Genomic DNA, 24,530 nt, shown 5'->3' on the forward strand with positions numbered 1-24,530 from the left:
ACTTATCTGGGGGTAGTTTTCAGTGGGCCAGTTTTTTCGCTGAGAAAAGCAACAGAGACTAAATTGACCAGAGCCTATGCAGCCTTGGGCAAACTTGAGAGGATGTGTTCGCAGGTTCAGTTTTAGGAACCTCGAACCAAACTTTGGCTTTTTGATACTTTGGTGACCTCAAATATGAGTTGGTTGTCATGGCAGATGTAACAGACTTGGACACTCCAAGTCAAGAATCAATCACGACAGCACCAAATAACCACTTCATACAATTCACAGATCACAATAGATTTGCACTGGCCCGGCGGAGTTCCGTGCCTAGAGATATTGGCCCCAAAGACTGGCGCCCCTTTCGGTATTTCTTTTTGTATTAATCAATCATCAAAGTACAAGAGAGCGGTTAGGGTTTCACTCTCAGACTCTGCGTCCAGATGCTCTGAGAAGTGAGACCCTCACCACTAATTTAAAGGTTACAAGAGATGCCCAAAAGCAGAGCCCCAAAAGCTTCAAAATCAAAAGCCCTGAAAGCAAAAGCAAATTCTCTCTCTCTCTCTCTCTCTCTCTCTCTCTCTCTCTCTCTCTCTCTCTCTCTCTCTCTCTCTCTCTCTCTCTCTCTCTCAGAGAGCAATTATGCTTTTTTTTTGCCAAAAGCTGAGATTTGCGTCGCTCAAAAATATCGTTTTTTTTTTTTTTAAAGACCTCCGTGATTTCCGGAAATTAGGGTTTGCGGCAAAAATTAGGGTTTGCAGGTTTCTTTAGGGTTTCTGGCACAAATTAGCGTTTTTGTTGTCCGTAGCCACATCATCACTTTGTGACATACCCCCCTCTTGAAAGCATTGTAATCGACCGCGATTACGCCTGCAAAACCGACAAAAGCCATAAACCGTCTTAGCAGACACTGACAGTTAGTACCTACGTACTAGGAGCACACATCTAGCACATGTACAAAATCGATAGTCACATCACAGGACATCACATGACATTCAACATTCATTCGGATCTTAGAGCATGATTTATCGGCAATGTAGCTAGCAATCACATCTATGTCCAATCGGGACCTCATCGATGTCCAATTGACTAACCCCTATTGCAACCATGTCTATTCGAGTCAATCAGACCAAAATGCTGCAGTCATTTCGGCTATCAGTTCCTGCACTCAAAAGAAGTCAAGAACAAATCAGTATCATTATCAGGAATTCCATTTCATAAAGTCATCCAACAGAATACTGTCAGCTCTCAGTATCCCTGAAGCTCAAAGAGACATCAGTGACTTTAGTATCAAAATCAAGACATCTGTTGACAAGGGAGCGGAGTGACTCCCCTCTTGTGCATGCCACTGCACCAGATCTCCGGCCAAGCTGAATTCTGGGTTCCGTTTGGAGTAGACTATGCTAAACCAAAACATCGAGGTAAAGTTTCACAATCTGAGGAGTATCTGCTAGGTCCTCCTCCTCCATCCACTTCGCATCAAATGCAAAAAAGTTCTTGAACTAAACCAAGAACCGCCTTCGGACTTTACCTTTCTTCGTATCGTTATGTGCCAAAATCTGTTCAGGAACAAGGATCTCCTCGTTTTCTTCCACTTCTGGTTGCTCATCAGGCTCCCCATCATCAGGCACATCACCCTTAACAGGTTTCAAGAGACTCACATGCAATGCATTATGAATCCTCCAAGTATCTGGCAGTTTCAATCGGAAGGAGACATCAATTATCTTGTCAGTGATCTGGAAAGGTCCGTAGTACCGCATACTAAGCTTTGGAAAAAAACCTCTCCTTTCCCTTTTACTTTCGTAGGCGTGCCTTCTCAAAACGTAAGAGCACCCAATCATCCTCCTTCAATTTCAAGTCGCGACGATGGCGATCTGCTACCTTTTTCTGTCGTTCTTGAGACTCCTGCAAAGTCTCGCGAACCTTGGCAAAAGCCGTATCCAAATCTCGCGAATATTTATCCGCTTCAAATATCTAATCTTTCGTGCTCAAGAAGGATGGAACCTTCACAGAACTTTCAACAATCTCACATGGCGTCTTCCCCGTCGAAGAGTGTATCGTGTTATTGTAGGCAAATTCTACCAAAGGTAAGTTCTTTTTCATTGATCTTCTGATCCGAGATACAAGACTTCAATAAATCTAAAATCACTGAATTGGCAATCTCAAATTGCCCGTCAGTCTGCAAGTGGAACGATGACGAGAACTGCAACTGCGTGCCAATGTTCTCCCAAATTGCCTTCCAAAACAAACTCATAAATCTGGGGTCTCTATCAGAGACAATCGTCTTAGACGTGCCATGTAATCGGAAAATCATCGTGATCATTCTGTGTAATCGGGAGATCAAAATGAAATCCATTTCAATACTTCCCAGGGGCGGGTGGGTATGGGTAAAGGCTGTAACAATCCCTGTGCCTTATGCCTGTCAAACGTGACTTTCTGGCATACTGCGCACAACTCTTCCACATCCTTTTTGAGTCGCGGCCAAAAGAAGTATCTCTCTACCCCCTTCATGGTGGTAGCAATGCCGCGGTGACCCATAAAAGGTGGACAGTGGCATTCAGTTATAACCTTTTTCCTCAACGGCTGTGTAACGCACAACATAGTCTTTCTCATCAAGTAGCTTTCCCGAAGGGAGTATCCCGCTACTGTCTCCCCATCCCGTATCCGTGTGAAAATATTTGCAAAATCTGTATCTGTGGCATACCGATCGACCATATCCTCGAAGCTCCTATGATATATCACGGAAATAGCCAAAACCAACGGCTTCCGAGACAAAGCATCTGCCACCACATTCTTTTGTCCCTGCACATGGACAATCTGGAAGTGAAACTGTGACAACATGTTCGCCAACTGCATCTGCTTTTCCGAAAGCTGCTTCTGTGACAAGAAGTAGCACAAACTCTAATGGTTTGTAAAGACAGTAAAATCCGCTCCGAATAGGTAATGCCGCCACTGAGTAAGAGCATGGATAACCACCAAAAGCTCTTTCTCATAAATCTGTGCTGTCATCTCCGGCCTAGAGAACAATCGGCTCTCGTAAGCAATGACATGGCCTTCTTGCATCAAGACTGCACCCAGACTACGACCATAAGCATCACAAAATACTTCAAATGACTTCTGCAAGTCCAACAAAGTCAAATCTGGTCCTGTAGTCAATTTCTCTTTCAATGTCTGAAAGGCAGTCACCTCTGTGGATCCCCACAAGAAAGGGACCCCTTTCTGTATCAAGATATGCAAAGGGGAAGCAACCTCTGCAAACTCTCGAATGAACTGTCTGTAGTACGAACACAGTCCCAAGAAGCTTTCAACTTCATGGACATTCTTCAAATCGGGCCAATCACAGATAGTGTCTATCTTGGCCGGATCCATTTGCACTCCTGTTGCTGAGACAAAGTGTCCCCAAAAAAATGTATCTCTGAAGCATATGATCTCTGTGGTCTGCTTCATTCTTGGAGAAAACAATGATATCATCAAAGAAAGTGCCAACAAATAGCCTGTACTCTCAAAAAAAATCCCGTTCATCATCCGGTTAAATGTCGCAGGAGCATTGGTTAAGCCAAAAGGCATCACCAAAAACTCAAATAACCCAAAAGTCGTCCGAAAGGCTGTCTTGTAGACGTCTCCCGGCGCGATTCGGATCTGATGATATCCACTCTTCAAGTCAATCCTGCTAAAGCACGAGGATCCTTGTAACCTGTCGAGTATATCATCGATCCTAGGAATCGGAAATCTGTTCTTGATGGTGATTTTGTTGAGAGTTCTATAATCGATGCACATTCTCCAAGATCCGCCTATCTTCAAATCCAACAACAGTGGAGAGCAATACGGTGAAGTACTATGCTGAACAAGACCCTTTTCCAAGAGGTCTTTCACTAGGTTCATAATCTTTTCATTCTATACTCGGCTCACACGGTAAGGTGGCCGGTTCGGTGGCGTGCTTCCAGGTATCAGATCAATGGTTTGATCTTCAGGCCCTCTGAAAAGCAATCGGCATGAGTGTGGAGAAAAATCTTGGCGTTCTTTTGATCAGGTCAAAACATATTCAACCTTTATCCCTCGTTCAATTCTCTCCCAAAAGAATGAGTAAGAAACTGAAGTTCATCAAGTACAATCTCTAAGCCCTTCATTTATCAAAGTCGCTTTCTCGGCCCGGTAGTCAACCACGACGTAGTTCTTGTGGTACCAAGGGATCCTGAGTAGAACGTCACTCGCGTGCCCTGAACACCCCTGTCATTGCAAACGAAGTTTGCCAATGCTCGGTGTAATGGCAACATCCCTTCCGGGTGCCAGTCGAACTACCTCCGCCTGTGGCGTCAGTCTGTCGGGCGTAATTCCAAATCGAGCCGCCAATTCCAAGTGAAAAGAAGTGGGCCTTGGCTCCTTCGAAAGAGCTTCCTTATCCTTCACTTTTCCCCAAAAAGCGGCAAAGTTTGTACTTTCATTCATTAGATTCGGTGCAAGTCCCACGCCATGTGGTACCAGTTCTGCTTTTCTATCTGCCTTTTCCGCCACGTTCCTCAGCTGCTCTCGAACTCTCAGGCCTGTCGTCGTTCTTATCATTTTGTTCTTTCAGTGCCTCTTTAGGGCACTTCGCGGAGATATGTCCATGTTCCCCGCATCCAAAGCACTTCCCCTCCCTGATGAAGCGAGCTTTCTCCTGAGGAGTAAGCTTGGGTCGTGCATCCTTCTTCTCTGGGTTGCTCTTTTTCCTTCTAGTTTCATTCCCAGAAGTCTGTTCGGCCCGTTGTGTCATGGCCTCATCTGTGGGATAGGTCAGACTGCCAGAGTGAATGGCAAAGCCCCGCTTCGCATAACTCATCAACTCCTGAATAGAAGCTGACTTGTGTTCCAAGCAGTGATCTCGGATCTCTGTAGGTAGACCCAAGGTAAACCGCTCAATCTGTTCTCTGAACGAGATCTTCTTGAATGAAGAGGCGGGTAGAAAAGAGCTCCAGAATCTTTCACAATAAGCATTGATTGTATCTTTCTTGGTCATCCGAAGATGGTTCCAAGCAGCTCGTACATCTCGTTCATATTCTTGCGTCAACCAAGAAGAAATAAAAAGCTTCTTAAATTTCAACCATTTAACTGGCGCAGTCTTGTTTAAAACAAGCGTGGACCACCAAGTACGAGCATTCCCCTTAAAGTAAGAGGCAGCTCTCCGAATCTTGGAGTGCTCTGAATAGCGTCCTCCCGCGAAAGCAATGTTAAACTGCTGTATAAAAGACAAAGCCTTCGAAGCATCTGAGTATCCTGAAAAAGTATCAAACTTGATCGAGTGGCCACCTTCCTTAAACTCTCGGACTTTCTTGCTTTTATCTTCGAGAAAGTCATACTGGTTGGCTTTGTAAAAATTCTTCTTGTTCGCATAAAAGTTTCCATCATCGGAATCTGAGCTGTCACGAGTCCTCAGTAGAACTGTCAGTCTCTCCGCGAGATTTAGCCTTCTTTGTCTTTCTCTTGCCCTTTCCGAAGCGTTGCTTCTTGCTTCGCTTTTTACCTTCTCTGTCTTCTTGGCTCGAATCTGAAGAGCTAGAAGAACTGTCAGAAGAAGAAGAAGAAGAAGAACTGGGTACTCCTTCAAATCAACACGCTTCTTCTGTTTCTTTGCCTTGTCAAAAGTCCACTGACGACCCAAATAGCCTGGAAAGTCAGTGCTTTTCTTTTGCTTTTTGCCATGCTTTTTGGCTTTCTTCTGTGCGTCAAAAAGCTGAGCAATCCGTGCATCAACCACCTCTTCTAGTTCCTTCTCTGAATATTGTTTGGGATCAGAAGGTTTCTTGAAAGCAGATTTCGGGGGTGGTGTAGTGGTTTTCTGCCACTTTGCATGCACTTCCTGAAAAGAAGTCTCGCTCTTATATTTTGCCAATTTCGGATCCTTCGCAAAACTGAGCATCAACTTTGTTGCATCGCCGATCAATTGACGACGCTTCATCTCTGTTTGCTCCGCCTGAGTAGGCTGAGGCGGGCCGTACTCTCTGTCTGAATCTTCGTTGTGATCCTAGCCCGCATCTCCAGATGCAGAGGGAGTCGACTGATCCTTGCGTGAAGCCATAGGTGCCGCGGAAAAAAAAAATGGGGATCGGATTTCCCGTAGAAGAGAAATCGGCCGTGCTGTGATACCACTGTAATAGACTTGGACACTCCAAGTCAAGAATCAATCACGACAGCACCAAATAACCACTTCAAACAATTCACAAATCACAATAGATTTGCACTGGCCTAGCGGAGTTCCGTGCCTAGAGATATTGGCCCCAAAAACTGGCGCCCCTTTCGGTATTTCTTTTTGTATTAATCAATCATCAAAGTACAAGAGAGCGGTTAGGGTTTCACTCTCAGACTCTACGTCCAGATGCTCTGAGAAGTGAGACCCTCACCACTAATTTAAAGGTTACAAGGGATGCCCAAAAGCAGAGCCCCAAAAGCTTCAAAATCAAAAGCCCTGAAAGCAAAAGCTCTTTTTCCTCTCTCACAGAGAGTTTCTGAAAGCAAAAGCAAATTCTCTCTCTCTCTCTCTCTCTCTCTCTCTCTCTCTCTCTCTCTCTCTCTCTCTCTCTCTCTCAATGAGAGCAATAAAAAGCAATTATGCTTTTTTTTGGCCAAAAGCTGAGATTTGCGTCGCTCAAAAATATCCCAAAAAAAAAATCTTTTATTTTTTTTTAAAAGACCTCCGTGATTTCCGGAAATTAGGGTTTGCGGCAGAAATTAGGGTTTGCAGGTTTTTTTAGGGTTTTTGGACGAAATTAGGGTTTTTGCTGTCCGTAGCCACGTCATCACTTTGTGACAACAGAGCTGGCAGCACTAATGGATGGAAAGGGATGGAGAGACCCTTGGTATCTATGATTTCCCGGATGATTAGAACCAAGGCCTCAATACCTCATGAGATTATTAGAGCAGAGCTAGCTGCCACTCCGGTGGTGGTTGAGGCACTTACTAGGTCAGTCTCTTTCATACATAGCTTGTGGAACCTTTCCAGAAACAAATATGCCCAGCTTGCTCTTGAGCCTTCCCAGTAGTTGGCCTTACTGGGAGACACGGCCTACTGGTATGGACAGATGACTTCTTGGTTCCGCCTCCCTTCCAGTACTCTTTGGAGGCCCTCTCTCTCGCTGTGACACAGGCAGAGATTACTAGACTTATCCGTCTCAGGACTTGATTCAGATGGACACACGGAGGACATGGATAGAGCCTACTAAGGAGTTGGGCACGAAGATGGCTTTTTATAGAGAACATTTTCTTCAACTCACGGCAGATGGCTTTGTAGTCACGCCCAGCTATATGGATACACATTTTTCATATGGGATGCAATGTGCTATTAGCTAGATACGCACATCCTCACCACCAGCTTGAGATTGAGACTGGCAGATAGAGGGGAGTTCCGGCTGAGGCTAGGGTATGTTGCGTATGCCATAGGAGACAGAGATAGAGTTGCATTACATTTGTCATTGCTCCGCATACTATGAGATTCGCAGACGATTCCACTGCTTATTCAGGGAGGGTTTTGGACCACTTTCTAGAGTTATGGGATACGAGGATCAGAGATGCTTGGGTCTATTCTTGCTTGAATTGAGGAGACATAGAGAGTGCTTGTTGAGGCGACCAAAGAGACAGACTCAACGGCAGGTCACGGACTATGTCAGGCCAGCCAATAGCACTAGAGAGCTAGATAGACGGGTCCTGCAGTAGAGTTCGATCCCACCTCCACTAGAGGCACACTAATTGACCATGCGAGGACCTAGGGAGATCCAGTTGTCCACGATTACAGAGGAGGGCATCCTAGCATAGACGAAGATTATAGAGGAGGATTCAGATTATTTTGGCGCGCCACGCACGATGCCCAATCAAGTTTTTGACCATGGAGGAAATCAAGGAGATCCGACACCGACCGATGCTAGATTTACTTTGAGCTGGACGATTATCCTCTTCTTAGTAGCTTAAGTTTCTTGCACCCCTCATTATTGTGTACCTTTGTATTGACTAGAGAATCTCTAGTCTTTCCCCCACATTGACTTTCACTACAACATTTTGTTTAGGATGTTAGTCTTTCTTTCAGCAAATAGACTTTGTATTAGATTCACCACTTTGTAACATGTTGGTCTCATAGGTCATTTTGGCCTTTTGTAGACGTTAATATATCATTTCATCATCTCTCTCTCTCTCTCTCTCTCTCTCTCTCTCTCTCTCTCTCTCTCTCTCTCTCTCTCTCTCTCTCTCTCTCTCTCTCTCTCTCTCTCTTCCATTCAGTACAATTCGGTTCTTTCAAGTGAAGTAAAGTAACCCTTGTGTTTGTGCAGAGTGCTAGATCCGAGCTAAATCCTTAAACACTTTTGTTGCACCTGACACCTAAGGGCCATTGAGCCATTAAAAAAAAACTTGCTTGTTTGAAGATTTCACGTAACCCAAGACCACTTGGGCTTGTCGCTCTCTCTAATCTGTGTTTTTGAAGAGTGGTAGGTAACCCATAAATGAAGGGCTTGTCCAACCTCCCCTCATTCCTCTTTTCCACTCATTAAGAGAAGATCTTGCACATTGCAGCAAGCCAATCAACGTGGGGTGGGAAAAAGCAACATTAGTGTAAGCGCAAGGCTGCCAAGGGGTGCACCCGCAAGGAGTTGAGCTTGGGTAAGAGAAAAGCCTTCTTAAACGCAGATTGCAAGTAGTACCCCAAGTACCAAGAACCCAAGTACCTCATGTACTAAGAATCCGAAGTACCCAAGTACCCAAGTACCCAAGCATCCTAGTACTCAATGCATGGACATCACTAGAAGTGGAATGGATACTTTGCATGAAGGTGATGAGAGTGAAATTCGAGAAGAAGAAATCCCTACACCAAGGGGACCATCACCGAATACTCCTCCATTCCCATCATCTACACCACGGATTGCACCAATCTCTATGGAAACTTTGATGAAGTGCATGACGGAGATGATGCCTAGCAAGAGACTCAACGGGCCACAATCGAAAGGGAAAGAATGGCTCTAGAGAGGGAACGGGAAGTTCTACAAATAGTTGCTGAAGAAAAGAGGGTAGCTATAGAGCAAGAGCAGGAGACTCAGAGCGACAAACACATGCAAGAGTTGGTCTATCAACTCCTCTCCTTGAGGGTCGATCCTCCCAAAGAGGCCGCCAAGTCATCACGTAGCTTGGGTAGAGACAACTCATAGAGACCGGCAAGTCATCACATAGCTTGGGTAGAGACAACTCATAGAGGATTATCTAAGGTTAGCCGACCCTACCTGCTGTAGCCTGGAAAACTACTTCAAAATCGTAGGCTTACTAAAAGGTTGGTTAGTAGTAGGTACCAATCCAGATGAAAAACTAGAAGGATACATCATAGATGTAGACATACTCAAAGAAAGACTCACAAAAGTGGTACCTTTTATAGACCTTGGTGAACCAACTGGCATTCAAATTAAAGGGAAACAGGACAGAGTTTACTATTACAACATAGATGACAAGATCAAGGTAATGAAGCAAACAAGATCATTACAAGGTACATTTGTGTACATTTTGGATGAGTTAACACCCCTATAACTAAAGAGTAGAGCCAAGAAATTGGCCACAGTTCACAGAAGCAAGGAAGCAAGGTAGAGGGGAGGAAAATCCATCATCAAAAATTTCAAGAGTGCACACCCTTTTCAAAAACATGGAATTGACACTTGTCAGACCTAGTTACTTTGATGGTGATTTCTAAACATGTAATGTTTCTCTCTCATGAGTCCGGAAGGTTTTGAGGTTAGGATGCACATGCACATTTTCTTTTTTTGTGATGACCCGAAGTAGATTGTAACAAAGACGTATCCAAATTGTCGTCCCCCCCATTTGTCGTCCCCCCCCCCCCCCCCCCCCCCTCTCTCTCTCTCTCTCTCTCTCTCTCTCTCTCTCTCTCTCTCTCTCTCTCTCTCCCTCTCTCTCTCTCTCTCTCTCACACACACACACACACACACAGCCATTATTTTGGTAGAAAACACCGACTCTTTTATACGTTTGTGTTGCCAATTTGATTTTTTGGTCGGCTGTTTCCTTGCAAATGTTGGCTGTTTCTGAGATTTTGCGTGACAGAGAGTGTGCATGCAACATGCTATCAGATTCACAAGCCTTTTTGGCCTCTTCCAATTCTTCCTCAAACTGATTTTCCATCTGCGTCTCATATTCTGCAAAGAAAATGAGCAAACAAACAACCCTAAGCCCAAGTTATACACGAGATGAGGAGTTTTTGGTCAGTTTTTTCTTTCAAGCTTCTAAAACAATGTCAAAATAAGCACTTGTGCTCAAAAATAGATAACAATGTGTATTAAGATAATACTACAGATTCTTCAGTCCATCCTCCATTTAAATGTGTTATTCTACTAGGATAATCCCGATTGCAGACACAGTCTTTGATTTGACTTCATATTAACCATCGCTCTGTCCCTTGAACATATATGTACACAGAAAATCCAAAAAAAGCCGAGATTCAACTACAAGAGAAAGTTTAAGGCATAAACCCATATGATAGTCATCCACAAAATAATACAACCATCAGCTCCATCAGCATAGTATAGACTAATTACTACGAGATGATAGGATATGCTCCTATAGGTAAGTCAAAATTCAAATTTTTATTTCCCTAGTAAAGATGATTCAGATAAAATGATGATCCTCGAAACTTCCATACCTTGAAAATTTTCATCTAGCTTCCGTAGTTCAGTGTAATTTTCCTTAATCTCTGCAGGTAGCGATGCAATACCTGCTTTACAAACGAACTAGAAATGTTGGTGGTTGAAAAAACCTCTTGCAACTCTTTTTCATGAGCCAAAAACGGCAGGGCACAAACATTTAATCTCTCTCTCTCTCTCTCTCTCTCTCTCTCTCTCTCTCTCTCTCTCTCTCTCTCTCTCTCTCTCTCTCTCTCTCTCTCTAAGAACAGTTGCTATATACTGAGTACAGAGACTTTTAGAGATGCTCAAGAGAGCTTGTCTTCTAGAAGAAGTACAAACTGTGGATGATCAGTGGCAGGGCTGTACGTACATCAAGGTGGAAACTGAGAAGAATGATGAATAAACCACCGTGGAGGGGCATAATGCCACGTGATTGTGCCTCTATCCATACTGAAAAGAACTGTAGTACGCGCCAATAGTCGAAGAAACTCATGTTGTCTCCTCTCTGCTACCCTAGAGAGGCCTGCTGAAGAATCCCATTGGCTGCGCAAGGTATGCAAAAGCTCATACCAAACTACTCACATGGGAAGGACGACCCCCCCGAACCTGAGCATAGCGAGCCTTCCATATAATCCACATTACTATGCTGCATATCGTAGCAAATAGAATATCATGAGGCTGTATGTCAAACCCATGTACTAAAGCAGGCACCATGTCCAGTGTGCCCCGTCTGTATCCCAAGGCTATTAGCAAAAATATTGAATCTGTGGAAGATCCCTCATAAATGGTATGTGAGCCCGGATGTCGCAAAAGCCAGGTGACGGCCCCCCACGTCACAAAACCCTCCTGAATCCCAAGTCTACAAAAAAGGAAGCAAACAACACGCCATATATAATGTGCATGTGGACAGATCCGGAAACAATGGTGGAGCGTCTCCTCCACTTGTGTCGAACAACACTGACAAGCAGATCATGTCCTGCCCTAGCGCATCAGAGTGGGCCGGCGAAGAGTCCTTCCCAGAATTCCAGACATTGTTGGCGATCTCCCTCCACGCCATACAGTTCGGTACCAGTACCTCACTTTAAAAAGGAGGGGATGTCACGTGCACATCTAACCCTATGTGCATGTGGACAAGCTACTTCATGTTCAAGGTTACGGTCAGCTTAGGAAGTGTTCTGGCACCTTTGTGAGCCTGTGCGCAGGCCGTGCATGTCCAGGCACTTAGAGTAGTTGCATATCCTCTCGTTGCACGCAGCATGATCATCAACATTAGAGTCAGTAGCCATCATGAGCATTTTACAGTGCATAGAACTCATTTTCCCTATTTTAGCCATTTTTCACTTATTATTGATAAGTGACTTTGTTGGGAAACTGGGTAGGGCAAATTGGCTAAGCAAGTATATAAGAAAAGCTAGCGCTAGCACTTTCTGGCAGAAGAGGCAGCAGAGACCTAGTGTCTGACAGTGCACCTTCTCAGCAAGACCCCAACAAGACCACCTAGCGTTTTTGTAGCAGATGGCCCTAGCGTTTTCTGCAGCAACTAAGCTAGCGTTTTTCATCAAGATCAGCCCCATGTTTTGCAGATTGCATATCAGCCTCACATTAGCAATTTCCAACAGATCAGCCCAGCGTTTTTGCAATTGCAGATTACCATCAGCGTTTTGCAGATTCCTGGCGACAGAACCATCTAGTGCATCAGCGTTTTCAGTTTTCAGCAGTCAGACTCCGCACAGCAGCCCCCAAACCTCACAGATCTCACCTTCCCGCAGCAGACCCTCGCCGCACGGTCAGATCAGCGAGAGTTTGCAGACTCAGCCCGCTATTTGCAATTTTCAGCATCTGTGTTTTCAATGCATCGTCGTCGCATCGTCATCACCGCCGTCGTCTCCAACATAGAGTCAGAATTCAGCAGATACAAGATTTGCAGATTTCAGCCCCTAGCGTTTTCAGTTTTCAGTCGTCGTCCTCATCGTAGTCGTCCTCGTCGGCAAGTCCATTGCATCTAAACCATTGTACCAGATTTGTGCAATCAATAGCATAGACCTCTCTCGCCATAGAGAGTGGGGCCCTTGGAGGAGGGTTTGACAACATTCTGGTGTCGTATTCTTCTTTCTCTATCTCTCAGTCTCAGCACCTTCATTCACAGTGTTATCCACTTTGTTTGTGATCATTTGTCCTCTCTCATCAAAGGAACAGAAGGCTCTCCCTTCTGTAAGTAAAAGGCACCCTTGAGCACAGTTCGGAGCACTCATCTTGAGCAAAGTTCAACATTCACTTCCGTTGCACCTTACATTGGTATCAAAGCTTTGGCAGTGTTGTGTACCACTCAAGGAAAGAACCACAAGATTTTTTTTGCTCGTTGCGGTCGCACGTAACCCAAGTCCTCTTCGGCGTGTCGATTCCTAATCGTGTTTTGAAGAGTGACAAGAAACCCAAGAAAGAAGGGCTTGTCCACCCTCCCCTTGTTCCTCTTTTCACTCATTGAGAGAGGACCGTGCACTTAGCGGCCAGCCAATCAACGTGAGGTCGGAAAAAGCAACCTTGGTGTGAGCGCAAGGCCGCCAAGGGGTGCGCCCGCAGGAAAGAGAAGAGCTCGAGTAAGAGAAGATCCTTCTCTAACACACATTGCAAGCTAAAGAAAGAACCTCAAGAACCTCAAGAACTCAAGGACTCAAGAACCCAAGAACCCAAGAACTTCAAGACCCCAAGTTCCTCGTGAACTTTGTCCACAAGAAGGATGGTTCGTCTCGTTTGTGTGTTGATTACACAGGGCTTTGAACAAGATAACCGTCAAGAACAAGTTTCCGATGCCTCTCATTGAGTATATCCTCAATAGGCTCAATGGGGCAAAGGTTTCCAGTAAGGTTGATCTCAAAAGTGGATACCATCAAGTAAGGGTATTCAAAGGTGATATCTACAAGACCGCCTTTCGCACAGAGCGAGGGCAATGGGAGTATGTGGTTATGCCTTTTGGATTGACAGGTGTTGTTGGTACATTCAACCGTCTCATGGTAGGCCGTTTTGGCGATATGATTGGCATGTGTGTTTATCTTCTTGATGATATTCTCATTTTCTCTGCATCGTGGGAACAACATGAAAAAGGATGTTGAAAAGGTTTTAGCCTGTTTGGATAAGTGTCAGTTGTATATTGCACCTAAGAAGTCTGAGTTTTTTCTCACTGAAGTTACTTATCTGGGTTATATCATTTCTGCAGAAGGTGTCAAGTTTGATCCCGCAAAGGTGGAGCAGGTTCGTAATTGGGATTTGCCCAAAACTGCGTATCATGTGCGTTCTTTTCTTGGTTTATGTCAAGCATATAGTTCGCATATAGAGAATTTTGCACGCATTGCCGCACCCATGACATATGATTTGAAAGGAGTGAAAACTCGCCGACAACGCATGGTTTTGCCCGAAGCGGTCTTTGAGGCTTTTTCGACTCTCAAGGTTGCGGTGACAAAAGCGCCATGTCTCATCCTTGCCTCTTGGGACGACCCCTTTGAGGTATGGACGGATGCGAGCAATGTCGTCATAAGTGCTGTGCTTCAGCAGCATGGCCGTCTAGTTGCATTTCTCAGTCAGAAGTTAAATAGTACCGAAAAGAATTATTCAGTTTATGACAAAGAACTTATGTCTGTCATTCAATCTCTCAAGCATTGGAAGCATTTTTTGTATGCTAGAGAGTTCACAGTTCGCACAAATCATCAAGCCCTTAAGTGGCTCCAATCTATGCCTAGCGCACATTGAAGTGATCGCCAAGCACGGTGGTTACAAATTTTTGAGCAATTTGGTGGTTTGATTGAGTATGTGCCTGGTAAAGCTAACCCTGTTGCAGATGCGTTAAGTCGCAAAGGACAGATCCTGGCTCTTGAGTCAAGATCCACAGTTTCTATTCAGGGTGTCTATTTCGAGAGCATGAAGAACTAGTATGCAGATTCTGAGTTTGATAAGCAATGGTTGCAGGCTCTTGCTCCCCAAGGGCCCAGCAACTATCTCATTCGTGAAGGTTTGTTGTATTTTCATCACCGTCTATGTGTGTTGCCTTCTCTTAGGACAGCCATATTGCACGATGCTTATGACTCTCTCATGGTGTCAAGCATTTTTTGGATGAGTATAAAGTCACTAAATGATGCCAAAAAGCTTGCCCACTAGCCTCATGTATATATGTGTATATGGCCCTGCAAGTTTTGGAAGTGACCATGTAAATATTCATGTACGAAAGGTGTGGTTTTGCCAAACTTGGATGCTAAGGTTTTGGGTTGTTCGAGTCCCCAAAACATGGTTTTCAATAAGTATTTTCAGCCGTAGAGTCAGAATTTAGCAAATAGAAGATTTGCAGATTTCAGCCCTTAGCGTTCTCAGATTTCAGCATGTCTCGTCATCGTCATCATCGTCGTCAACATCGTCGGCAAGTCCATTGCATTATGACCATTGTACCAAATTGTGCAATCGATAACATAGACCTCTCTCGCCATAGAGAGTGGAGTGTCGTATTCTTCTCTCTATCTCTCAGTCTCAGTACCTTCATTCACAGTTTTTTCTCACTTTGTTTGTGATCATTGCACTCTCTCACTAAAGAAACGGAAGGCTCTCCTCTCCCTTCCGTAAGTAAAAGGAACCCTTGATCACAGTTCGGAGCACTCATCTTGAGCAAAGTTCAACATTCACATCCGTTGCACCTTACATTGGTATCAGAGCTTTGGCAGTGTTTCGTATCACTCAAGGAAAGAACTAGAAGAATTATTTTTTTGCTTGTTGCGGCGCACGTAACCCAAGTCCACTTGGGCGTGTTGATTCCTAATCGTGTTTTTGAAGAGTGACAGGAAACCCAAGAAAGAAGGGCTCGTCCAATGATCTTTTTGGCTTATGCCCTGTAAGACATGAGCGATGAAGACGGGAGCGCGCCCGATGCGCGATGTATTAAGGGTGGGAGTGGCTAATAAGCCCGGGATCGAGGCCAGAAGATACTCCAAATAAAATTCCACTAGTCTCTGGTTTGCTTTGTCTGCTCTTTGGTAGGACCAGTGTGCTTTCAGAAAAGCACACGACTGATGCTCTGATACCACTATCACAAGACGGGCACCACGTGCCAATAGAAAAGAACAGACTGAACAGACTTTTAGCACTTCAATAACAACTGAATTGAAAGAGAGAGACGACATGCAACACGGAGTGACGGAATTCCACCCCAAAGAGTATTGGCCCCAAACCTTGGCGCCCCTTTCGGTATTTCTTTATATTGCATCAACACAGTACAAGCCGGTCCTCCAGACTCTGCACCTTCTCCAGGAAGCATGCCAGAGAATGAGCCCATGGCCTCATATTTAAAGGCCCTAGGCCCCAAGAGCAGTTTACATGAAAAGCCTTCAAAACTCGAAAGCTTTTGGTCCAAAAGCAATGCCAAAAAGTTGCCGGCGTAAATCACGGAAATCCGTACAACTGCCACGTCAACAGTCAGCGCAAAACGTGGAAATCCGTACAGCTTGCGACGTCAGCACTGTCAACGTAATTTTCAAAAAGCTGCCACATCATCAATTTTTGACGCAAGTCTTTCTTTGTGTGTGTGTGGTCCTACTTTATTTTAATTCTTTATGTCACTTGGGGCCCCATCGGACGGGGTCCCCATAAGTTGGTAGGACTTCTTCTTCTGTTACTTGTTCTTCTTAGGGTTTAGGCCCCTCGGCCGGGATTTGCAAGTTGGTTCCATTCTTCAGGGCTTTGACACGTCAGCAGTTTGTGACAGTTTCCCATGCCCATTTCTTGCAGCTTTGGATGGTGTGCTTGAGACCACAGTGCAATTAGTATCTCGGCAGATGTTTTCTGTCACAAACGAGAGCACATAACAATATAAGATATACTCGGATAAACAGAATTTATCACTTAATACTCAAGCCAGAGGATATATAGAGAGAAATAGAGAGAGAGAGAGAGAGAGAGAGAGAGAGAGAGAGAGAGAGAGAGAGAGAGAGAGAGAGAGAGAGAGAAGAACGACATAGTACTGGGGACCAGAAGATGGACTGGTCCCCCCCCATCCGTAAAAGTATCTTTATTACTGAGGAGAAGTGTATTGCAACACTTGAACCCAACGTATTACCACGTTCATTCTAGAATAAGACTTGATGGTTCCCGGAAGCCTCGACTTCCTATTCCTAGGGCAAAACCCTATTCCAAGGAACTTCCGTTCCTTATTCCAAATCCTCGAGAACCAAAGTTCCTTGCCTTTGGATCTCACCTTCCAGACTTAGGGCATGGCATCCCTGCAACTCTCTGTTCCAACTCTGTTTCCAGAGTCTTCTTCCCGCAGAACAACTCTGCTTTCCCAAGCACAAAGTCCTTACTTGGGAATCCCCACTTTCGGATCACAACTCGAGAGACTTCCTGTCTCCGATCCGTGAATCTACTTCCCAGACTCGAGTATGAAACCCTTGGGTTGATTTGGCTCTAGTTCCTCAGAGCGCTTCTCTCCTGCAGAGGCTCATGTCTTCCTCTGCTCCTACTCCCTCGTGAAGAGGGAGTACACCTGCAAACACACACAAACACGGGACAACAATTCGTATGGCGAATCCACAATTGATACATATCGCTCTTTGCGCGAGAAAAGTGACCTCCGTGCTTCGTAGTATTGCGATCTCTTGCGTCTTCTCGCGGCAGAGTCTCCTCTTGCTGGCGCTGGCAACTCCTCCTCTGAGAGAGGGCATGTGATGCTTTTATAGCTCCCAGCCACCACAGGAATAGCTGAGCGTTGGCTGCCCATGTAGAGATCGCGGCCGTTTTTCTTTTTTTTCTTTTTTTCTTTTTTGTTGTTCTGCCAGAAAGAGGAAGAGAGAAATCACTGGCTGGTTTCTGCTGCTTTATTTTCCAGTGGTTACCCACTTATCAAGTGGACGGCCGGCATATTTTTAAAATAGTCTGAATCTACCCAAAAACTCAATAAAGCCTTATAAGTTAAAAACAATGCTTTCACAACACTTCCCAGGAATCCCTGGATCCAATCACATGCACAGTTGCGATGCAGACATAGTCTTCCTCGCGGGAAAGCATTTGCTTTCCTGAAAAGCAACCCGCTTTCTCAAAAAGCATCCGTTTTTCCTCAAAATTTCCTCTGAACCCATCTTCATTCAAGTGCTTGTTCATCTTTGTGCACAATTCTAACACAGTTCAGAATTTCCTCTCAACTATGGATATTCCCTTTCCGATACACCCGTCACCCACCTTGTGACGCATCAGGAATACCCATCACCTAGTCCTTTCCTACCGAACTTACGGTACAATCTCCTTCGCGATGCTCTATGACATCCATCCTATGACGCATCAGAGATTTCCATTCCCGGATGGTCTGATACTTCTTCACGATGCTCCCTGTCACCCATCCGATGTGACGCATCAGATGTACCCATTCCTGGTGGCCTTACAGACATTTCCTTTCATAGTGCTCCCGTCACCACTTCGCATGACGCACAAAAAATATCTGTACTCGGATGTCTGAAGTGAGAAAAACCCTCTCACTTAAAAATCCAATAATTCATTTATAATTATTTTTCCTAGTGTTCTAAACGAGAAGTTATAAATCCAATAATTCATTTAGAATTATTTTTCTGTCAAATAAAACCAATTTAGCAACATTTTTCTTAGCCATTTCGGTGGTTGCCTCGTCTTTCGGATTTGTGGTGTGATGGTTGCTCTTCCAGTGCATCCAAGCAGTAATTCCTATGTTTTGTCTTCCAGCTTGATCCTTGGAAACTATACCATCCAAGACACACCTACTTCCCTTATCCTTAGACTGGCATGTTATTTCGTATAGGGGGGATAGTGGCCCTTCTCAGACTAGGAGCCAGTTATAGTTCGCTTGAGCATTCTTCACAATGGGGAGACAATCTTCTTGGTTCTCCCAGATTTGGTTTAAGGGTCCACAGGTGTATTATTCTCCTTTCGGATTCAGCTCCCTTTGGTGATCCGGTTACACAGGCAGAGACTCTTGGAGAGTTATGACAATTATCCATGGTTCGGATATTCTCCCTGTGTCTAGCCATCTTTAGCTCGGGTTTTCACTCTATTCCAAGGCTATTTGTTCTTTTGCAGGCTTGGAATATTATTCCCTAGCCTTGTGATATTTTTCCCCCGTTCTCCCATAGGCATCTAATGTCACGAGGACGTGGCAGTTATTAACCATGTCACAAAGATGTGGCAATTGCTAACCTTGGTTGTTAGTTTCTTTCCAATGGGGTTTATTTTATTTGTTTTGAGACCCTCTTTTTGAAGTAGCAAACGGTCGGACATTGCATGGCCAATGTCAACGGTAGTTTCATCCGCAGATGGGTAGTGGTCGGCACTGGAATTCGTATGGTAAGAGGATGTCTAGGCTCAGAGCAAGATCAGATAGGTCCCCCCGTCGCACTTAGCAAGTTGGTGGATACTAGGAAGTGAACTCAATAAAGGCCTAAAGTCAAGGTGTGACTACCAACAGAAAGTATCCAATACTTGGGCCACGTTGCACTTTTGGATGCGGTCCCAATGAGGATAGATGGTCAGAAGACCAGTGGGAGCCCAATGGAAGCATCTCCTAAAATTTAGGGAACTGCTATTTTGCGCCACGAAATGTGTTCGCGTCATTACCTTCGGTATGACTAGGGGAACATTTTATAACTCTGCCACGAAGTCAACTGACGCGTCGGTTGGGATATTTTTAAGCGGCGAACCCGAAACGGGCAAATGCTTGAAAATGCGTCAAGTGTCATTTTCTCATGCACTTACCTCTTCAGGAAGAAGTGGCGCTGAATTTTTAAGCTGGGAAGGCCTTCATTTGCAGTTTGTCACAGGTTAAGAGCTATGGAGTGCTCCTTTCCCTCTCATGTACAGTGTGGTGCTAGGAGTGATGCCCTGCACACTACACACTGCTCTCTCTCTCCCCTACGTGCAGTTATGTGATGCCCCACAAGAGGGCTCCTCATTTGACTGATGTACAGTTGTGTGAGTTCATGCTTTTGTGCTGAGGCAAGAGCCTCCTTGAGCAGGAACAGGGGTAGCTAACTGCTACTCCAAAGCAGGCACTGGTGAAGGTCAACCTCACCATACAGGTGCAAAATCAGCGCTGTGTATGCGCTGTAATTTTACTGTTTTTCATCCATACGGACACCAGAACCTTTGGGAATCGTGCCCCACTGGCAGAGGACAGTGGGACTGTTTGGGGCTGAAAACAGGGCAAAAACCAGTAAATACAGCGTGCTGAATTTACTGTTTTTGGGCAGGAATCAGAGGGTATACGCCAGTGCAAGTGAGTTCTAGCAAAGGAATTGGTTTCGCGCAAGTTTTGGGGCTGTTATGCTGCCGAAATTTGGCCAAATCAGATGGTATCTAGGTGGATACACGTGAAGGATTCCCAGGACCTTACCTTGTAATTTACCCTCCTAAAGAATAAAGAAATACCGAAAGGGGCGCCAATTTTGGGGCCTACAGGTTGTCGGCGTCTGCACGGGGCATTCTAGCTTCCGAGCCGTGTGTGTATTCAAGTGTTAATTCCCGTCGCAAGTTCTTTTTGCAAAGTGCTCTATGTGTGTGTCTAAAGTAAAGAATTTCGGGTGAAAGCCAACGCCTACCGCCCCACGGGCCGGTTTCATGGTTCCATCGCCGGGATATCAATCACTTTTTCCTTAAAGAGTGAGCCTGGATTAGGGTAAAGACATAGAGTGCAGGAACGCGGGGATTACACTATGGCCGACAAGGGGAAGGGAATTATGGAAGAGGGTTCCTCTTCAGAGGACAGGCAGGAGATTCCTATGGTTTTTGAGATTGGCGAGAGCTCACGACCACGTCAGTCTGTACCTCCTGTCAACGTGAATGTCCCTCCAGTAGTACAGGGCTTTATGACTGGGCAACTTGAGGATTATGCGTTCAAGACTCAGTTAGTTGCCGCGGTGAATGTCTTTTCGCAACTGCTACAGAATCCGAGGTTTATGGAATTCTTGCAAGCGCCACCAGTCCAACAGCAAAATAGGCAACCTACGCCGCGTACGGAGCTTGTTGATGCTCAAGCTCAGGTACTTCATGTGGTGCAAAAGGAAAGGGAACACTCGCATGTTGCAGAGTCGGGGGCTCCAAAGCAGGTTCCTCCCGTGCTTGAACAGGTGGCTAGAACGCCTATTCCACAAGTTATGCCAGTTCAGCCCGCCACCTTTCAGAGCCAACATGCTGTCTTGAATGAACAGGGAGCTGGATACCAGGCTATGCACTCAGTTTTTCCACCACCCACGGTACATCCTGGGTATTTCGGGGGTGGATCAGTGTTCCAAAGTATGGCTAGTTATGCGCCTGGACGTCAGCCGTACATGCCAGGAACAGTGTTCGGGGGTATGCAAGGCATCATGCCAAACCCCATGTATGGTACTATCGGCATACAGCAAGGTTTCCACTGCAACCAGGGCCAGTTTGGGGTGCCACAGGGTCATTTTGACATGACTGGTTTTTCTGGACAGCAGCCAGATATCGCACCTCTGACGCAAAATGTGAATGGCCAAGACGTGCCGATCATGCCTACTACAATGCCCATGTTGCAGACCATTCCGTATGACAACTTGGGGGCACTAGAGAAGCCGAAGGCTTACAAAGAAGATGGTGCAGCGGTAAAGTTCAGTACCTTCAATGGTTTCGAGGATAAGACAAAGGCCCTCACTTTCCTCCAGCAGTTTGATACAGCTTGGGGGCACTAGAGAAGCCGGAGGCTTACAAAGAAGATGGTGCAACGGTAAAGTTCAGTACCTTCAATGGTTTCGAGGATAAGACAAAGGCCCTCACTTTCCTCCAGCAGTTTGATACAGCTTATGTGGGAGGGAATTTTACAGAGGCCTCGAAGGTCAGGAAAGCTGCCACTTTCTTGAAGGACAATGCGCTTACATGGTGGACGACATTGTTAATGCAAGGACAGGCACCCGCCACTTGGGTTTACTTCAAACAAATGTTTGCATCTGCTTGGCTGTCAAATGAATTTGAAGCCGACGTCATGACAGATTGGCACCAGCTTACTTCAGCTTCGTGCAAGAGCTTGCTGGAGTACAATAGGAGGTTTTGTAAAGTGTTACTCTCAGTGACCTCCTACAGATTTGTGCCACTGACAGAGCAGATAGAGAAGTACTGTTGTGGGCTGCCTAAAGGGCTTCACGATTACTGTACAAAGAACAGAGTGGTTACCCTCACTCAGCTTATGGAAGTTGCGAACACTGGTCTTGCCTTGTTGAAAGGAGAGGACAGTGGATTTCCGAGCAGTGACAAAGGAGGGCAGCTAAAGAAAAATTCAGCGAAGAAGCCCTTTGTGAAAATGGCTCCTGATGCGTCACAGGGGTCAGAAAAGGCCACCAAAGACAAGGATTCAGCTGGGACTTCTGGAGCGCAGGCAAAGAAACAGAAAAGGAAGCCTTTTGTGCGCAAGTCGCTCGAGGAAAAGAAGGTCCTAATGGCTGAGAACAAATGCTTTATATGCAAGCAGCCTGGTCACTTTTCTATCAATTGTCCACAAAGGAAAAGGCCAGCTGACTCAAAGGATAAAGAAGACCAGAAAGGCAAGAAGCCAAAACCCACGGCAGGTTTAGTGCCAGACATGGTGGGTGACAGGCCCAGCACAGATGCCAGTGAGTTATGCAGGGCATGGGGTAAAGTTAGGGATCAGACGGCACTCATCTTCTTTGATCCAGGTGCCAAAGCCAACTTTATCTCACCAGAGTTAGCTATGAAGCTGGGCATCAGAGCTGAAGAGATGGGGTACACCGCAGAGGCAGGGTTGGCATGTTCGGGCCACTCAGAGTGTGTTACTCCCATCATTGGAAAACTGCGTCTGCATATTCAGTCGTATGTGGACACTGAAGAGTTTTACATCATGCCGCTGGAAGGTTGTGACGCCTTGTTGTGGATCCCGTGGATGTTCCGAGTGCATGGAGTCTTGGATGCCTACAACAAAAAGATCACTGTACAGCATAGGGGCAAAACTCACATCTTGGATGTAAAGCTTAAAGGAGAGTCAGTCCCTATTGTATCTGCTTCTGCTATCACTTCTGTAATAAAGAATCATCTTTCTGTGTACTTGATTTTTGCACGTGATGTCTCAGATAGGGATCAATCAAATTTATCTGTGTTAGATAAAGAAAGGTCAGCATTTTTGCAAAAGTTTAGTGACTATTTTTCTGATTCATTACCGTCACAATTGCCGCCAGAGAGACCTGAGGACCATCGGATAGATTTGGTGCCAGGGTGTAGCCCACCAAATAGACCTCCCTACAGGGTTAGTGCGGTGCAGCAGAAAGAGATTATGGGCCAGGTTGAGGAGTTATTAGAGAAGGGGCTGATTCAGCCTAGTTCTTCACCCTTTTGCTCCCCAGTGCTCCTAGTGCAGAAGAAGGATGGCTCATGGCGCATGTGTATTGATACCGTGCGTTGAATAAGAATACCATCAAGAATAGGTTCCATATTCCTAGAATTGATGATATTCTCGATCGTTTAGAGGGTGTTGCAATTTTCAGTAGGATAGACCTTAAGAGTGGGTACCATCAGATTCGTATAAGGCCAGAGGATGTGCACAAGACTGCGTTTAGAACGACATTTGGTCTTTATGAGTTTCTAGTGATGCCGTTTGGGCTAACAACTGCTCCTGCCACGTTCAACAGACTGATGGACCGGATTTTCCGCTCGCATCAACAGTTTGTTGGAACGTTCTTCGATGACATGATAGTGTATTCGAAGAATGAAGAGGAGCATAGGCGTCACTTGACCATTGTGTTTGAAGAGCTGCGCAGTCACAGGTTACTTGTCAATCCTAAGAAAAGTGAATTCTTCCTCGAAGAGATCCACTTTCTGGGCCACATAGTCTCAAAGGATGGTGTTAGAATGGATCCCGCAAAGGTCGAAGCTATCAAGACATGGCCAGACTTGAAGACTGTGCACGATGTCAGAAGCTTCTTGGGATTGTGTTCCTACTATAGAAGGTTTATCAGAAATTTTGCAGAGATAGCATCGCCTCTTCACGCTTTGCAAAAGAAAGAGGTCACTTTCAGATGGACCCAAAAAGAGATTTCAGCTTTTAGTCTCTTAAAGGAAAAGTTGACTTCAAATCCAGTTATTGTTTTGCCAGAGTTCAGGAAGTCATTTGTGGTCCAGTGTGGCGCATGTGGCAGTAGCATCGGAGTAGTGCTAATGCAAGATGGACGGGTAGTAGCTTATGCAAGCCGAATTTTGCAAGGGCCAGAGAGGACTATGCAAGTCTATGAGAAAGAGGTCTTGGTCGTGATTCATGCGCTTTCTAGCTGGAAGCACTACCTCTTAGGTGTTGATTTTGTTGTCCAAACAGATCATCAGACCTTGCGATACTTCTGGACACAGTCAAAGTTATCCGAAAAGCATATGCGATGGGCAAACATTCTTTCCATGTTCCACTTCCAGATTATGCATGTGGAAGGCAAGAAGAATGTTGTGGCTGATGCGTTATCAAGAAAGCCACAAATTTCAGCTGTGTCAATTCCTTATCATCAAGAGTTAGATGACATGAAGGAACAGTATACTGCTGATGAAGATTTTGCAAGGATCTTTGAACAGGTACAAGAGGGGCAACATCACGAGCACTACCTCCTCAGAGATGGTTTTATGATGATGCATGGCAGACTTTGCGTCACTAGGCCACTGCGACATAAGGTCATGGAAGAGAGTCATGTCCCACCGTATGCAGGGCATCGTGGCATTGATGCAACAGTTAAAGCAGTAGAGACATTCTTCTATTGGACTACCTTGAGGAGAGATGTGGATGCCTTTGTGCGAGCATGCATAGTTTGCCAAAAGGTCAAGTTTGACAGGCAAAAGGCACCAGGGTTGTTACAACCACTGCCGATTCCGGATAAGCCATGGGAAAGCATTGCTATGGACTTTATCTTTGATCTTCCA

The 24,530-nt window shown here is 45.3% G+C and overlaps 1 protein-coding gene across 2 annotated transcripts in view; it reads right to left on the reverse strand.

The window, feature by feature from the left end:
• The window catches only part of ING1 (RING/FYVE/PHD zinc finger superfamily protein), a 111,001-nt gene that overhangs the window by 33,574 nt on the left and 52,897 nt on the right, over window positions 1–24,530 (reverse strand). Inside the window, exons 2-3 of one of the 2 annotated variants that reach the window (XM_086489368.1) lie at window positions 10,637–10,708; window positions 9,955–10,133 (exon numbers count right to left, since the gene is read on the reverse strand). In XM_086489368.1, coding sequence (XP_086345494.1) covers window positions 9,955–10,133; window positions 10,637–10,708 — 251 coding nt within the window. Of the gene's footprint in view, window positions 1–9,954; window positions 10,134–10,636; window positions 10,712–24,530 lie in introns of both variants that reach the window. The other variant, XM_086489367.1, reaches the window with a different exon arrangement.

Source organism: Adiantum capillus-veneris, chromosome 18 (assembly GCF_014529385.1).
Source record: "Adiantum capillus-veneris isolate H3 chromosome 18, ASM1452938v2, whole genome shotgun sequence".
Lineage (NCBI taxonomy): Eukaryota > Viridiplantae > Streptophyta > Polypodiopsida > Polypodiales > Pteridaceae > Adiantum > Adiantum capillus-veneris.